The sequence below is a fragment of the Budorcas taxicolor genome, chromosome X, assembly GCF_023091745.1.
Source record: "Budorcas taxicolor isolate Tak-1 chromosome X, Takin1.1, whole genome shotgun sequence".
NCBI classification, from domain to species: domain Eukaryota; kingdom Metazoa; phylum Chordata; class Mammalia; order Artiodactyla; family Bovidae; genus Budorcas; species Budorcas taxicolor.
The window spans coordinates 102,395,792-102,414,569 of NC_068935.1; the positions used below are offsets into that span (position 1 = coordinate 102,395,792).

General features: G+C 40.7%; 1 protein-coding gene across 1 annotated transcript in view; it reads left to right on the forward strand.

Annotated features, from left to right (window-relative positions):
* Nucleotides 1–18,778, forward strand: part of CASK (calcium/calmodulin dependent serine protein kinase) — a 377,556-nt gene that overhangs the window by 260,492 nt on the left and 98,286 nt on the right. The window contains exon 9 of the mRNA XM_052662816.1: nucleotides 5,288–5,371. Coding sequence (XP_052518776.1) covers nucleotides 5,288–5,371 — 84 coding nt within the window. The remainder of the gene's footprint in view (nucleotides 1–5,287; nucleotides 5,372–18,778) is intronic.

Consider the following 18,778-nt stretch of genomic DNA (forward strand, 5'->3'; position numbering starts at 1 on the left):
TATAAGCTGCATACAGAGCAGGAATTTTTATCTCTTGGTTCACTTCTGTATAGAACCTTTGAAAGTGTCTGACATGTAGTGTGTGCATGCTAAGTCGCTTCAGTTGTGCCTGACTCTTTGCGACCCTATGGACTGTAGCCCACCAGGCTCCTCTGTCCATGGAATTCTCTAGGCAAGAATACTGGAGTGGGTTGCCATACCCTCCTCCAAGGGATCTTCCCCACCCAGGAATCGAACCTGTCTCTCTTATCTCCTACATTGGCAGATGGGTTCTTTACCACGAGCGCCACCTGGGAAGCCCCTGACATTTAGTAGGTGCTCATAAATATCAGTTAATGATTTCATGAGTGAATGTATAAATGTATTCACACTACTATACCATGCTAGCTCCCCAGAAATTATGCAAAATAATATTTAAATATAGGTTAATAGTGTATCTTAACAGTGATGACATGGGATAATAGTATGATTGAACAATGTTGAGATTCCAGTAGATATAGATTCTCCTTAAGAATATTACTTTTCACATCGGCAATCAATCCTCTGATACTCAGCTTTAGTTATTCTTGACTTGAATTCCCTAGCTATAGTTATTCCTGACTTCCTCCAGAAAAGAGTGAACAGTTCTGAGATACTTTCTTAGTACTTATTTTCTCCCAGGAATAAACAATTCAGGGAACCTCCTGATTTTCCTTTGCTTTTCTCAGTTTCTTATCATGAGGATCTTTTTTTGTTTGCAGCTAGTTTAAATGCCAAGTAACAGTGAAAATGGCAGCCGTATTAGTCATTTTTAATATCCTTTAGAAAATTTGGCTTTCATTATCTTGTATCTGTTGACTAATAATATTTATTTTTGGAAACTCTTATCCCTGCAATGATTATAGTTCTTTTGCCAAATAATCTGAGCTTAATAGACAACAGATTTCTGGCACCAGAAAGACAAAAGACAAAAGTATCAGTAACTTAACTGAAAAAATTCCTGAAGACTGTTCACTACAGTGTGTTATCTGAAGATGGAAGAATTCAATGAGAATGTTATCAAGCTGATGAGAACAGGCTTATGTTATATTTCAGTACTTTTCCATGTATACTTTTAAATCATTGCTGTGCATAGAAGTGGTGATAATTTAGCAATGGCTAAAATTTAAGCTAAAGTTTAAATATGAAAAACTCCTGAGTAATTGCAATGTAAAGAAATAAAATGATGAAAATCCTTGTAGTAAGGAGTACCAAAAGTCATGATACCACTGTTTTGTGTCAAAGAAAAATTATTCTTTCTTTGGCAAGACCACAAAAAAGTCCTATTCAATCATGACATATAAAATGGGAATTTGAGTAAATAGACCAATTAATATGTGAGTGTCTTGAAGTTGTTAAATTATACTTTTATCTAAATTAGTGCTGTTTGCTGTAAATATTCATTCCAACAAAAGTAAGACCAACTAAGATTGTAATTTTCTCACAAATAATTAAGCTCTTTTCACACCCTTTGTAGCCTTAATATGTAGATTCCAAGTATATTGACTATAATAAAGATGAAAAGGATATTTATATTAGCCTAATCAATTTGAATTTGGGAATAACCAATCAACACATCAATTAAATGTATATTTAGCATCTCATGTGCACAATGGATAGTGAATCAAACACTTCTTTAAATGCAAGACACATTGCTAATCAGATTTTTCTGAATTCATATCACATTACTGTTAGTTTCAAGTAGGACTATTTAATCTGGAAAATATTATTTTTATTCTTTTGTCTTAGTTTTATAATGCTGTGGAGTTAATATTTACTTGTTTTGTGGTAAGAGGTACATTAATAGACTTTTTTTTAATCTTATGATTTCATCTGCTTAGAAAATATCAGGAATCATAATTTAAGCATAATTTTATTTAAAAAAAGTTTTTGACTGTATCATTCCCTCCCTTTTCACTTCACTGTCTGTTATCTTCTAAACTTCCCAACATATTAAAGAGAGAAAGGCATGGTGAGACCGTGAAATGGAATTTCAAATGCTGTTGATATAACATAAAGACATAGAAAGATAACCTCAAAGAAGTCACACGTGAGAGGCGTCTCACAAGAATACGGGAGTATGGGCCCTGGAAAACTAACGGGGCGTGTGAGTCACTGTAGGCTGGTGCTACACACTAGCTAGTGGGGAGGGAGGCTGCACATGCTAATACAACTAAAGGGGCCATATACCCATGTGGGAGGCACAGAGGAGACACAGCATTATAAGTGTTCAGGGTATTCGGGGAAGGGGTCAGGAAACACGTATCATACAAAGGTCAGCTATTTCAATAGGGTTGCAGTAGAGTGAAAATTTGGTTTGAGGGAAGAATATATCTAGAATGCCAAATTTGGTACTTTAGATATTAGGGTATAGAGAGTAAAAAGCTACTGCAAGCTTTTGAGTGATGCAAAATTATATGAGCAGCATGCTCATGTAATTCCTTTGGACACTGTGCACAAGTGGGTTACCTGTCAGGATACAAGCAGTAGAGGCAAAAAGGTCCTACAGAAGCTGGTCTGTCTAGCCAGGAAGTGACAGGGGACAGAACCAGGGAGTCATAGTGGGAGTGGGAAAGAAGTATCCAAACTGAGAGTGATTAAGGAAAATTGATGAGGCTTGGTGAGTGATTGGAGATATTCAGAATTAGGAAGCCTACAGAAGGGTTAAAGCCTGTAGAGTAGAAGTGTTTAAATTTAATTTAGTTGAGATTTTCCTGGTTCTTAGTATGAAGAGTAATTTTGGATAGTGTGCTGGGCATTTTTAGTATTATTATATTATGAGACTATGATTCTTATTTAAATCTTCTATTTTGGTAGGCAGTTAATCCAATTAGATTCAGAACACACGTCCTAGCCCATTTTTACATACTATGATTCAAATGCCAGTTTCATTTTCAATGCCTTTGCAATACTCATCTAGTCTGTCCTTCTTGTATGCTACCCAGGGGCTAACCAAATGTTGGTGAGGATGTTGAACAACTGGAACTCATACCTGTTGTAGGAATGTAAAATGGTATAGCCACTTTGGAAAACTGTTGCACAGTTTCTTAAAAAGTTAAACATATTCTTACAAAATGACCTAGCCATTCTACTCCTACATGTTTACCTAAGAGAAATGAAACTTAGGTCCATACAGAGACTTGTACATTAATGTTCATGGCATCCTTATACATAACAGGCAAAAATTGGAAACAACCCAGGGTGCATCAACAGGTGAATGGATAAACAAGTTATGGTACATCTATTCAATAGAATGGGCTTCCCTGGTGGCTCAGATGGTAAAGAATCTGCCTGCAGTGCAGAAGACCTAAGTTCGATCCCTGGGATAGGAAGATCCCCTGGAGGAGGGCAGGCAACCCACTCCAGTATTTCTGCCTGGAGAATGCCCATGGACAGAGGAGCCTGGCGGGCTACAGTCCATGGGGTTGCAAAGAGTCAGACACGACTGAGTGACTAAGCACAGCACATTCAATGGAATACCCCCAGCAATAAACAGAATGAACTATTGATACAGGCAACAATGTGGGTGAAGCTAAAATATTTAGGCAGAGTGAATAAAGTTGGATAATAATTAATATGTACTATATTATCCCATTTATATTAAATTCTAGAAAATGCAAACTAATCTAAAGTAACAGAATAGATCAGTGGTTGCCTGGGGATGGGGAAGGGGGTAACAAAAGAGACACAAGAAAGCTTTTGAGAGAGTTGGATATGTCCATTATGGTTGTGGGGATGGTTTTATGTTTGTATACGTATGTCAAAACTTATCCCATACTATACGTGCAGTTAATTGTATGCTAGTTATACCTCAGTAAAACTTCTTCAGGACAAACTACATTCAGAGTCTATCTCCCTTTCACTGTCTTTATTGCTTCCATTTGGTTTTATCCACCTTCATTTCCCCCCTAGATTACTACAATAACCTCCTAACTGGTCTCCATGCTTTTTTTTTTAAGTCTCTCCTTTCCAATCTAGTCTCAACACAACAGCCAGAGTATTCCTCTACGTTGTCAGATCACGTCACTCCAGCTGCTAACCTCCCAGGTGCTCCATCTCCCACTCAAAATAAAAGTCAAAGGCCCCTGATGGCCTGCACCAGCCCTGCCACTTCTCTAATCTGATCTACTATTTACTCCACATATGAGTCTCCTTGCTAGTTATTGAAAATTTCAGGCACACTGTCTCCTTTGAAAGGCCTTTGCACTTAGTTGTTCTATCTGCCTAGACCACTCTCCTCACCCCTTGGATGTCACTTTCTCAGTTGGGTCATACTTTGACCACCCTACTTTAAATTGCAATGTACCTTTACCCTGCCTTCCTTTTTGCTTTATTCCATAGCACTCTTAACATACTCTATAATTTCCCTTCTTTGTATTTTCTTATCTTCTCCCATTAAAATATGAACTACATGAGGGCCAGAATCTTTGTTAAGGTTTTGTTTACTTGTTAATCTCAAGTGCATAGAACGATGCCTGGCACATAGTAGGAACTCAAGAAATATTTCTAAAATAAGTACCTGTAGCATAAAATCTTCAAGATACATTGACAAATTAGAACCAAAGAGGACAATAAGGAGAATGACAGGACATTTGAAATACACATGAGAAGTTGGCAACTGGAGATATTATCACAGAGAGGAATAGATTCGATGGAAGCATGAACCCCCTCATAACTACTAAAGGAGTATTATACAGAAGAGGGATTGTGTTTACTCTGTGATGCCCAAAGAGAAGAGCTAGTCCAGACAAGCCACAGGTGGTCTGAGTAAGAATTTTTTCACGTCCTTAAAATTGTAGTGGGCTGCCATAAACTAATACTCTCCTATTGTATGAAGTCAAACAGAGTGATCATCCATCAGAGATTGAAGGGGATCCCACATGGAGAAATGGTTGGATTAGAATGGGCTTGATAAGTTTGTCCTAGTTTGAAGATACTGGGACTTTTCTTTTAAAATCCAGTTATTCTTGACAACTCAGAATGCTGAATTAGTTGTGAGTTGATTTCCTGAAGGCTCATTTTACCTGACAAGATTGTGTCAACTTCATGCCTTCATAATAATTATGATGAATTATTTTAGCCATATAGCCATGTATCTGAAAAATTACATGGACCATTATTTTAGCCCTTTGTTATTGATGAAGATGAAATACTATTTTACTATCAGTTTTGACCTTCATATCCAATTGGGCTTGTTGTTTATTTTAAATTTAGCTTCTTCACTTTTTTAAAGAGCTATGTGTGTTCATTATCTTTCATCTTTTTTTAGGAGCGGGATCGTTACGCCTACAAGATTCATCTTCCAGAAACAGTAGAGCAACTGAGGAAATTCAATGCACGGAGGAAACTGAAGGTAAATTAAAGAAATCAGCAAAAAGCCAGACAGAAGCATTTGCTGATATTTTTATTCTGTTTCAGTGCCCATAAATATTATACTGGTGTTGGCTGTAGTTTTCTTACAGCCAAATTCTCAATGCCAAAATTTACCATTATTTCAGTAAGATTTGGGGGTTTTAAATAATGTAAGGTAATATCTAAGTACAAGTCCCAGCAATAAGTTATAATAAATGGAAGATGAATCACATTTTAGATTTATGTTATCTTTAAAAATTCATAGCAGAGATATAATTACTTTAAAAATAGGAACTTGCTATTATCCACTATTGTTGAATTTTAATCTAGGCCACATTTTCTCAAACTTAAATATTTTGACAGAAAACCTAAGTTTAGTTCAATGGAAACAACACAAAATTAGAATTGGAACTAGGATTGAGCAACCATCACAAAGCAGTAAAAATCCCCACAACCTTGGTCTACTAGAAAATATTTCCAGATCATTTTCTCACTTTTTCTTTATTCTTCCTAGGATACCTTTCTCCCATTTACCATACTCCCTATCCTCCAACACACTGGAAAAGAAAAAAAGCACTATTACTTCCTTTGGACAGCCCATTTGACTTTAAAAGGTTTTTGAGGTTTTTGAAAAAGACCCAGAATAAGATAATGGAATCTTTACAGCACTGGACAAAAATCTTAAGGGACAGCATTTCCCTCCTCCCTGCAACAGAGGAAAGGATTATATTATGATCTTAAAATTAACTCAGGTTTGACTTACTTTGATTACTATTAAAAAACTTAACTCTGTCCTCTAAGTGGTTGATTAGATAAGACTCCTCCTTAGCCATGTGACTCCTGCAAGCTGTAAAACTTTTCTTCATAACTATTTTCAGATACATCATAAGTTGCAATAATATTTATTCATTCACTAGTAGCTGACCCTTGAAAAATGTTGTGAATGATTGTCTTCAACTCTAGATTTATAAGAATGTTTTTATGAATTTTTGGAAAACTATGTAAGGCACAATATTATCATACAGAGCTGAACTGGCCAACATATTAGCCACTAGCCACATGTAACTGTTAAAATCTAAGTGAATTAAAATGATTATTTGTTCATATTGATGTATTTGTTTAGCTGCATCAGGTCTTAGTTGCAGCACACAGGCCTCTCTCCAGTTGTGGTGCATGGGCTCAGTAGTTGTGGTGTGCAGACTTAGTTGCCCTGCAGCATGTGGAATCTTAGTTACCTGATTAGGGTTGAACCTCTGTCCCCTGAATTGGCAGGTGGTTTCTTAACCACTGGACCACCAGGGAAGTCCCCTAAATTAGTTAAAATTATTAATTTGTTGTTGTTCAGTCACTCAGTCATGTCTGACTCTTTGTGACCCCATGCCAGGCTTCCCTGTCCTTCACTATCTCCCAGAGTTTGCTCAAACTCATGTCCACTGAGTCAGTGATGCCATCCAACCATCTCGTCCTCTCCAGCTATCTTGTTCTCTGTAATCCCTTTCTCCTCCTGCCCTCAATCTTTCCCAGCATCAGGGTCTTTTCCAGTGAGGCGGCTCTTCAAATCAGGTGGCCAAAGTATTGGAGTTTCAACTTCAGCATCAGTCCTTCCAGTGAATACTCAGGGTTGATTTCCTTTAGGATTGACTGGTTTGATCTCCTAAATTATTAATAAATAAAAGATCTGTTCCTCAGTCACACTAGAACATTCCAAGCATTCAATAGCCTAGTGGTGCCGTATCAGATAATGCAAATATAGCCTGTTTCCATCTCTGTAGAAAGTTCTACCGGAAAGTGCAACTGTAGAGTAAGGGCAATTCTAACATGTCACTGTTGGTGTTGATTATTCCCAGTTCGCCTTTCTCCTAGTTGATTTTGCAGTCAGGAGGTTCAGACTAGCTCTTCTCTATTTACTTTAAAAATCCTCGCCAGAAAAATAATTATTGATAACATGCCATTATTGAGATGGTGCCCAAAGAAGTTTCCCAAGACTCTGGGGTTGGTTTGTTTGTTTGTTTGCATGCTTTACTATATACCTGAACCAGTGTAGGCTACAAAAGAAAACAAAATCTTAGCCAAAGTGAAATTTGGTCAGCCATTTTTGAAATTAGTTTCTTTCCCAAAGAAGCTATTAACTATACCTCTGTCTCAAGTCTTTCCTGAAGTCTTTTTAACTCTGATGTTGCTTTGGCCTATGTGACATTACCCTGTCTGAGACCGAACCTCTCACTGCCCAAATACAAGCCTTTTACCACAGGGCTCAGGCTTGCCTCATCGCGGGAAATACATGCTGTATTTCTCCCAGTGCCACAGAATCAGACTTGGGCCTAAAATAGCCAAAGTAGTGACTGAGATTCATTTGGACAGGAGCAAGCTGTCACAGCAGAGAGGGGTCATGTGAATTTACCACATCCCTTTGCAGACCTATTTAAAATTTTAAGACCCACCAAACAACCTAGAATTAGGAACATCAGCAGGCTTGTCATTGAGGGTTTTTCAGCTTCTGGTAAAGCTGCATCCCATTCAGTGATGCAGTCACCCTGGTTAAAGCTGGTTATACCTACTCTCCTCAAAAAACTCATTCTCATTCTGCCACTTCTAAGAGCTTCTAGAACAAAGACTGCAACTTTCCTGGCTTTCAGAGCCCACCGCCCAATTTATTTTCACAAGTAAACAGCTAGGTACCCATCCTTCTACTCAGACACTGTTTTTAAGCTCATCAAATGGTGGAAACAACCTAATTATTATGATTCCCTTTGAAGTGATTAAAAGGGAAGTTCACAGAAAGCAGTAGAAAATTGATTTTGTAACTAAGTCAGAGGTAGGAAATTTTGTAGCAAGAAGAAAGAGGAGTACAGCATTCAGAGAAAGAATGGCCTCTAGAGCTACATTGCCTGAGGTGAATCCTGACTCTGACACTAGCTGTGTAACCTTGAACGAGTTATTTCAATTCTCTGTGCTTCAGTTTCCTTATCTATAAGATGGGGATGATGGTGATAATAGCTAACTGATAGGGTTGTAAGGATTTAATGACTTAATATATTATAGCAGTTAGAATGGAGAAGGCAATGGCAACCCACTCCAGTACTCTTGCCTGGAAAATCCCATGGACGGAGGAGCCTGGTGGGCTGCAGTCCATGGGGTCGCGAAGAGTCGGACACGACTGAGCAACTTCACCTTCCCTTTTCACTTTCATGCACTGGAGAAGGAAATGGCAACCCACTCCAGTATTCTTGCCTGGAGAATCCCAGGGACGGGGAAGCCTGGTGGGCTGCCGTCTGTGGGGTCACACAGAGCCGGACACGACTGAGGCAACTTAGCAGCAGCAGTAGCAGCAGTTAGAATAGTACTTGTCAGTCATAAGTTCTCCATAGATACCCTTTTCTATTAATATTTTGTTATTGGTTCATTATTATTTTAGGATTTATTTAATATGCTTGATTTTATCTCTATTTATAAACAGCTGTAATTCCTAAATGGGATGGACTGCTTAATGGGTATAGACTACTTAATGGGTTTGGGATGAAACAGGAATGGTCATCGCACAACATTGTGACTGTACTAATTAGCACTGAATTTACACTTTAAAAGGGTTGGTTTTATTTATGTGAACTTATGCAAATATTCTTCTTAAATACTGGTTTTCACTTTTGCACACTTGAGAGATGTGACACATTCACATACTAACAGTAACTCACTGCACCACTCAACTCATCCAAGACACTAACCATCCCTCTCAGCTCCAGGCATGCAAGGGGTTGGAGGGGCATGCATTTTTTTGAAAAAGCCACATGGGTGATTCTGATAAGTTTACCTTATTGAGAGTCATTACTCTGAAGCACAAACTTGTAATGGGTCTACAAAATTCCATCCTATGTACACATCATCATTTACTAACCAGCTACTGGACATGGGCATTACTTCCAGTTTTCCGTGGCCATAAATACTGTTGCATTGGCTCTATTTTTATTACTAAATCTTTGTACACCTCTGATCATATTGTTAGGGTAAGTTTACTACTGAAATTGTTGGCATCAGAATGTATACATGTATTTAATAAGATATTTGATCTCTATAAATAATTTGCCTTCTAAAAGGTTTATACCTGTTTGAATAAATTCTAAGGTATTTTTGGTAGTGAGTTTATTATATTTGCAATTAAATCTTTTTCCCATTCTGAAAATTTTATGGAACTATTTTATGCCAGAATGTAAAACATTATTCATTTTACTCTACTGAAATTTCAAGATTATTGCTCATTATTAGTTATAATAATATCAACACTCAGCAATCAGAAATTGTTCCTTTCCACATTTATACATTCATTTTGGCATTTAACCTGTTCAGCAGCCTACAGGACACAACATATTCCCTGATGAGAGGATTATTTGGACAATTATAAAGCATTAACATCATTTTCAGACTATCGTTCGAACTGTAGGTTTTAAATGTTTACAGAACCCTGCTTGTGATTTGAATTATCACCCATTTCTTTTTATTTTCCTTTCTTTCATTGTTTTATTTTACATCTGTGAGTGATAATGGAAAAACTCTTTTCCCCATTTTGGTTATCAGACATTTCATATATTGAATTTTTCCCCTCCTTTTATTTCATACCAAGCTCTAGAATCTTTTTGTTTTGTTTTTTTAATTGGAGTTGATTTACAAGTTGTGTTAGTTTCTACTGTACAGCAAAGTGAATCACATGTACATATACATATATCCCTTCTTTTTTGGATTTCCTTCCCATTTAGAACACCACAGCTGAGCTCTATTAAATTGAGCTTAATACTTCAGTTTTTTTTAAATCCTCTAGAAGCAATGCTTCTTATATAAACTACATAGTCCTGAGCACGGGACTGCTGCTGCTGCTAAGTTGCTTCAGCCGTGTCTGACTCTGTGCGACCCCATAGACGGCAGCCCACCAGGCTCTACCATCCCTGGGATTCTCCAGGCAAGAACACTGGAGTGGGTTGCCATTTCCTTCTCCAATGCATGAAAGTGAAAAGTGAAAGTGAAGTCGCTCAGTAAGTGTCTGACTCTTCGTGACTCCATGGACTGCAGCCTACCAGGCTCCTCTGTCCATGAGATTTTCCAGGCAAGAATACTAGATATGAGGATTGTATTTTCTCAGACTGAATATTAGGATGCATGGGACAAACTGTGTGCTCCAGGCTGTCTGAAAAATCTGTGCTCTATAGGTATGTGTCTCTTCAGGAGGCATTCCTGTACTCTAACCCTGGGTGCCATTTACATGAAGGAGTTATGGTGCAAGAGGGGGCGGGGGATGCAAAAGGGCTGTGGGTGCCTGAGCTTGTCTATCTAGGGAAGAGGCTCAGGAGGGAATCTGTTCTAGAAACCATCCTCTTTGGTTCATGAATTAGAAAGCAAATTTCCCTATAGTGAAGTATGTCAAAGATATTCTATACAAATAGAAGTAATATCCCATATTTGGGTAAGTTTATTGCAATCAGTTCAGGAAATGGTGAGCTGCATCCACATAATTCAGTTTAGAGGTTAAAACCATTTATTCCTTGTATATACAGAAAGGAAGGGAGATTTCTGATAACTTCCTATAATTTTCCTTTATTGATTTTGCAGATTACAAAAATATAGCCTGTGTTACTTCTCTGACTTACCAGTTGGTCTCTTGGGTTCCTGTACTTTGCAGAAATAGAAAAAAAATGTTGAGGAATGCTGTTTTCCAGTACTTACTGTCCAGTGCAATAGCCACTAGGCATATGTAGCTACTGATACTTTAATTTTAACTAATAAATGAAATTTAAAATGTGATTTCTCAGTTGCACTAGCCACATTTCAGTTGCTCAATACCACATGTGGCTAGTGGCTACAGTTCGGGGCAGTACAGGCATAAGACCTTTCCATCATCACGGAAAGTTCTGTTGTACAGCACTACTACCTGCCAGACTTCTGAAACCCCTAAGCAGCATCTTTGAGAGGCCAGCCAGGAAGCTCTAATTAGCTGCCTTTTGTCAATCTGAGCTATCCCTGGTGGCTCAGATGGTAAAGCATCTGCCTGCAATGCAGGACACCTGAGTTCAGTCCCTGGGTCAGGAAGATCCTCTGGAGAAGGAAATGGCAGCCCACTCCAGTACTCTTGCCTGGAAAATTCCATGGACAGAGGAGCCTGGTAGGCTACACTCCATGGGGCTGCAGAGTCAGACGCGACTGAGTGACTGCACTTTCACTTTTGTCAATCTTCCCCTTTCTGTCAATTCAACAAGAGCTTAAAGATTTAACAAGGACCTTTGTGCCCTAATGAAAACCAGCACTTATACCCACAGTCCTCTCACTACCAGAGAGGACAGCACATGAGCACAAAGATGGTGGGCTCCAGCCACTCAGGGCAGTAAATCTTGTGTCCAAAGGGCACCTTTGATTCTGAAAACTGAAAACTGTTATTCTGGTATGAACAGTTACATAAATAATAACTGACATGAGTTTGATCTTCCTATATTTTGCAAAGCAATTCTATGCATTTTTGATTCTGAAATGCAGAATTTATTACTTCCAAAGTTTGTCTGCCTTTTGAAAGTTATTATATACATTAAAAGATCATCTTTATAAAATACTTTTACACAGACCCAAAAGGATTCCTCAGTTATTTATTCCATGCAATTGCTCTTGTGCTATGCTAAGTCACTTCAGTCATGACCAACTCTTTGCAATCCTTTGGACCGTAGCCCGCCAGGCTCCTCTGCCCATGGGATTCTCCAGGCAAGAATACTGGAGTGGGTTGTCATGTCCTTCTCCAGGGGATCTTCCCCACCCAGGGATGGAACCTGCATCTCTTAAGTCTCCTGCATTGGCAGACAGGTACTCTACCAATAGCACGACCTGGGAAGCCCCACAACTGCTCTTAAATATAGCCATACTGACTTTACCAAGTCTCATTTTTAATCTTCAGAGACGATAGCACAACCTCCTTTAATCACGTGTCCTGACTTAATTATGAAATTCTAGGTTTTAGAGTTGTGTTTAGACTGTGCTTAAGTATCAAATACATGTAGGCTAAGCTGACTAAACTGAATGACAACTTTGGTTGTGACTGCATGGAGAGACATGGGAGGTTCTGATTTAATCTATGGTCTTACCTCATTATCATGTAGGACCTAATTCTTAAATGTAGCCAACCTCAGTCCTTTAACATTTCTGCCTTGAAGTGATTTTTCTAGCCGTTTGGTCATCTCTCTCCAGCTTCAACCTCTCCAGCTTCTCCACCCTTTTTAAGGTTTTGAGTTCAGTATCCTGAATCCTAGTAAGATGATCCTCTCTCAATTCTTATGTCACACTTTTATTTGTGTGCCCGTGATGCTTTTTGCCCCCTCTGTATATCAAAAAATAATTAGATGTGTCCTCACCACTTGGGTACAAAGCCAATGCGTTATTCTACATCTCATGCTTGCATGTTTTGTATTTAGACTTTTAAAAATATACCTCCCTGCCCTCATGCCTATCAAGCTTCATGGTGTTTTGTTTTTTTTCTGAGCTCACTTACGGATCACCAAAAAGGGAGTATTGGCTTTTGACATTGTCTTCAAGTCAGTAATTCATCCATGTTCAACTCTCCTGTTCCCTACTCAATAACTTCGTTGCTCCCTTAAGTGTCTACAGTAGTTTAATTTAGCAGAAGTATGAGCTAACCATTTTTTTGTTGTTGTTTGCTTCCCACTTCCTAAAATGAGACACAGAGTTTTCTAGTAGGGAGCATTCCATTTTCATGTTTGACATATTAACTACAAATATGATTGTGCTTAATTACTTGTACTTCTCTTTTTCTTTGAATTTAGAATCTTCCTTCTCATTTCTAGGTTAATGTGCTGAGTAGAAAATTGCATCTTTAATATTAGTTATCAGATTGTGAATGGTCTTAAGTCAAACTTGTTATGTTTTACTCAAAGCTTATGGGAGTATATCATCTAAAGTAGATAGAAAAGCTTCTTTAACAAGGATTCAATAGAAGTGGGAAGGTTCAAGAACTACTAGAAGATCTGGTTTTATGTTGTTGTACCCACAGGCTCTTCAGTAGCAACAGCATAGTAGGGAGGTTGACAATATACAATCTGGGAACTAAAGCACTCACATAAGAGTTCTTTGTTGTTGTTGTTTAGTCACTCAATTATGTCTGACTCTCTGCAGCACTGCAGCATGCCAGGCCTCCCTGTCCCTCACTATCTCCTGGAGTTTGCCCAAGTTCATGTCCATTGAGTCAGTGATACAATCCATAAGATGCTTATCCATAAAGAGCTCTATGCTTTCATAAATTAATGCATCTATCTTTCTATTTTTATATGTAAAGTTTAATTGGACCACAGAAATAGCTGCTTTCACGCTGAATGGCAGAGTTGAATAGTTGCAGCAGAGAACATATGCTCTGCAAGCCTAAAATATTCACTGTCTAGCCCTTTATAGGAAAGTATTTTTGACCTCTGTAATAGTAAAAACTGTTGAACTGACCAGAGTAGTCAGAACACCTCAATTCTGTCTACTCCTGACCTGTCTCTTTAAGTTGGCAGCAACCTTAAGCGGTTAGTAAGCCCCTCTGGACCTGTTTTCCTCATCTGCTAAATACGTCTCTTTAGAATGAATCATCTTTACGGTTGACTCTCAAACTCTAATAAAATTCTATAAATCCACAATCTGTTTTGGACCCATTTTGCATTGAACTTGTGAGCCCACATGCAGTCACTGTGTTTCATTTCAGTTCAGTCGCTCAGTCATGTCCGACTCTTTGTGACCCCATGAAGCGCAGCATGCCAGGCCTCCCTGTCCATCACCAACTCCTGGAGTATACCCAAATTCATATCCATTGAGTCGGTGATGCCATCCAGCCATCTCATCCTCTGTTGTCCCCTTCTCCTCCAGCCCCCAATCCCTCCCAGCATCAGGGTCTTTTCCAATGAGTCAGCTCTTCACATAAGGTAGCCAACTATTGGAGTTTCAGCTTCAGCATCAGTCCTTCCAGTGAACACCCAGGACTGATCTCCTTTAGGATGGACTGGTTGGATCTCCTTGCAGTCCAAGGGACTTCAAGAGTCTTCTCCAACACCACAGTTCAAAAGCATCAATTCGTTGGCACTCAGCTTTCTTCACAGTCCAACTCTCACATCCATACTTGACCTCTGGGAAAACCATAGCCTTGACTAGACGGACCTTTGTTGGCAAAGTAATGTCTTTGCTTTTGAATACGCTATCTAGGTTGGTCATAACTTTTCTTCCAAGGAGTAAGCGTCTTTTAATTTCATGGCTGCAGTCACCATCTGCAGTGATTTTGGAGCCCAAAAAAATAAAGTCTGTTTCCACTGTTTCCCCATCTATTTGCCATGAAATGATGGGACCAGATGCCATGATCTTCGTTTTCTGAATGTTGAGCTTTAAGCCCACTTTTTCACTCTCCTCTTTCACTTTCATCAAGAGGCTTTTTAGTTCCTCTTCACTTTCTGCCATAAGGGTGGTGTCATCTGCCTATCTGAGGTTATTGATATTTCTCCCGGCAATCTTGATTCCAGCTTGTGCTTCTTCCAGTCCAGCGTTTCTCATGATGTACTCTGCACATAAGTTAAATAAGCAGGGTGACAATATACAGGCTTGATGTACTCCTTTTCCTATTTGGAACCAGTCTGTTGTTCTATGTCCAGTTCTAACCGTTGATTCCTGACCTGCATACAGGTGTCTCAAGAGGCAGGACAGGTGGTCTGGTATTCCCACCTCTTTCAGAATTTTCCACAGTTTATTGTGATCCACAGTCAAAGGCTTTGGCATAGTCAGTAAAGCAGAAATAGATGTTTTTCTGGAACTCTCTTGCTTTTTCGATAATCCAGCGGATGTTGGCAATTTGATCTCTGGTTCTTCTGCCTTTTCTAAAACCAGCTTGAACATCAGGAAGTTCACGGTTCACGTATTGCTGAAGCCTGGCTTGGAGAATTTTGAGCATTACTTTACTAGCGTGTGAGATGAGTGCAAGTGTGCATCAGTTTGAGCATTCTTTTGCATTGCCTTTCTTTGGGATTGGAATGAAAACTGACCTTTTCCAGTCCTGTGGCCACTGCTGAGTTTTCCAAACTTGTTGGCATATTGAGTGCAGCACTTTCACAGCATCATCTTTCAGGATTTGAAATAGCTCCACTGGAATTCCATCACCTCCACTAGCTTTGTTCGTAGTGATGCTTTCTAAGGCCCACTTGACTTCACATTCCAGGATGTCTGGCTCTAGGTGAGCGATTACACCATCATGATTATCTGGGTCATGAAGATCTTTTTTGTACAGTTCTTCTGTGTATTCTTGCCACCTCTTATTATGTTCTGCTTCTGTTAGGTCCATATCATTTCTGTCCTTTATCGAGCCCATCTTTGCATGAAATGTTCCCTTGGTATCTCTAATTTTCTTGAAGAGATCTCTAGTCTTTCCCATTCTGTTGTTTTCCTCTATTTCTTTGCTTTGATCGCTGAGGAAGGCTTTCTTATCTCTTCTTGCTATTCTTTGGAACTCTGCATTCAGACGCTTATGTCTTTCCTTTTCTCCTTTGCTTTTCACTTTTCTTCTTTTCACAGCTATTTGTAAGGCCTCCCCAGACAGCCATTTTGCTTTCTTGCATTTCTTTTCCATGGGGATGGTCTTGATCTCTGTCTCCTGTACAATGTCACGAACCTCAGTCCATAGTTCATCAGGCACTCTATCTATCAGATCTAGTCCCTTAAATCTATTTCTCACTTCCACTGTATCATCATAAAGGATTTGATTTAGGTCATACCTGAATGGTCTAGCGGTTTTCCCTACTTTCTTCAATTTGAGTCTGAATTTGGCAATAAGGAGTTCATGATCTGAGCCACAGTCAGCTCCTGGTCTTGTTTTTGCTGACTGTATAAAGCTTCTCCATCTGTGGCTGCAAAGAATATAATGAATCTGATTTCGGTGTTGACCATCTGGTGATGTCCATGTGCACAGTCTTCTCTTGTGTTGTTGGAAGAGGGTGTTTGCTATGACCAGTGCGTTCTCTTGGCAAAACTCTATTAGCCTTTGCCCTGCTTCATTCCGCATTCCAAGGCCAAATTTGCCTGTTTCCCCAGGTGTTTCTTGACTTCCTGCTTTTGCATTCCAGTCCCCTATAACAAAAAGGACATCTTTTTTGAGTGTTAGTTCTAAAAGGTTTTGTAGGTCTTCATAGAACCGTTCAACTTCAGCTTCTTCAGCATTACTGGCAGGGGCATAGGCTTGGATTTGGAAATGAACAGAGATCATTCTGTCATTTTTGAGATTGCATCCAAGTACTGCATTTCAGACTCTTGTTGACCATGATGGCTATTCCGTTTCTTCTAAGGGATTCCTGCCCACAGTAGTAGATATAATGGTCATCTGAGTTCAATTCACTCATTCCAGTACATTTTAGTTTGCTGATTCCTAGAATGTTGCCATTCACTCTTGCCATCTCCTGTTTGACCACTTCCAGTTTGCCTTGATTCATGGACCTAACATTCCAGGTTCCTATGCAATATTGCTCTTTACAGCATCGGACCTTGCTTCTATCACCAGTCACATCCACAGCTGGGTATTGTTTTTGCTTTGACTCCATCCCTTCATTCTTTCTGGAGTTATTTCTCCACTGATCTCCAGTAGCATATTCGGCACTTAATGACCTGGGGAGTTCCTCTTTCAGTATCCTATCATTTGCCTTTTCATACTGTTTATGGGGTTCTCAAGGCAAGAATACTGAAGTGGCTTGCCATTCCCTTCTCCAGTGGACCACATTCTGTCAGACCTCTCCACCATGACCTGTCCGTCTTGGGTGGCCCCACACGGCAAGGCTTACTCTCATTGAGTTAGACAAGGCTGTGGTCCGTGTAATCAGATTGGCTAGTTTGCTGTGATTACGGTTTCAGTATGTCTGCCCTCTGATGCCCTCTCACAACACCTACTGTCTTACTTGGGTTTCTCTTACCTTGGACGTGGGGTATCTCTTCACGGCTGCTCCAGCAAAGCACAGCCGATGCTCCTTACCTTGGATGAGGTCGCCCCTCCTGACCTTGAAGATGGAGTAGCTCCTCTTGGCCCTCCTGCGCCCGCGCAGCAGGTAGCTCCTCCCGGCCGCCGCCCTTGACCCGAGACGTGGGGTAGCTCCTCCCGGCTGCCGCCCCTGACCCCGGACGTGGGGTAGCTCCTCTCGGCCGCCGCCCCTGACCCCGGACGTCGCCCCTGACCCCGGACGTGGGGTAGCTCCTCCCGGCCGCCGCCCCTGACCCCGGACGTGGGGTAGCGCCTCCCGGCCGCCGCCCCTGACCCCGGACGTGGGGTAGCGCCTCCCGGCCGCCGCCCCTGACCTCAGACGTGGGAAAACTCCTCTCAGCTGCACCTGCGCTGTCGCAGCCTGGCACTCTCAGTCGCCGCCCCTGACCTTGGGTGTGGAATAGCTTCTCCTGGCCGCGCTTCTGCGCCGTCCGTCGCAGCCGCCGCGCTTCTGCGCCGTCCGTCGCAGCCGCCGCGCTTCTGCGCCGTCCGTCGCAGCCGCCGCGCTTCTGCGCCGTCCGTCGCAGCCGCCGCGCTTCTGCGCCGTCCGTCGCAGCCGCCGCGCTTCTGCGCCGTCCGTCGCAGCCGCCGCGCTTCTGCGCCGTCCGTCGCAGCCGCCGCGCTTCTGCGCCGTCCGTCGCAGCCGCCGCGCTTCTGCGCCGTCCGTCGCAGCCGCCGCGCTTCTGCGCCGTCCGTCGCAGCCGCCGCGCTTCTGCGCCGTCCGTCGCAGCCGCCGCGCTTCTGCGCCGTCCGTCGCAGCCGCCGCGCTTCTGCGCCGTCCGTCGCAGCCGCCGCGCTTCTGCGCCGTCCGTCGCAGCCGCCACTGTGTTTACAGAGCTAAATAAACAAAACTGCTAACCATAAGACAGATAAATCAGGAACTTGCTACTATTGTTTTAAAAGAATTTACCTCTTAGGGCTCTTTTAAAGAGCGCTTTCCTAGTAAAAGTATTTATAGATCTTTTGCTACAGTGGTATTTAATAGCTAGAACAGGACTTAAAACATGAAACTAATATAGTAAGAAACTCAGCTGAACTTTATTTGGAAATAAAAAGCATCTTAAAGATTTTAATTTCAATGTGTGGGAAACATGTGCTATGATCTATACAAATTCCATTTTCACCCAGCTTTTAGAGAACATATATATAAAGTGGAATAAACTTCTACTACAGAAAGAAGTCAACATTCAGTACAATTATTTTCATAAAATTCTGCATGAGACACTCTCAGGCGTTAACCCTGGACTTACGGAAATCTGAAAGTTGCATGGAATCATCATCAAGATCACTTCTCTATTTTTGCCCTTCCCTCTTTTGTCTCTCTTTTTCAATTTATATTTGTAGAAAGAAACCTTATATAACCACCCTTCTAAAAATGAACCGTGTAGGAAT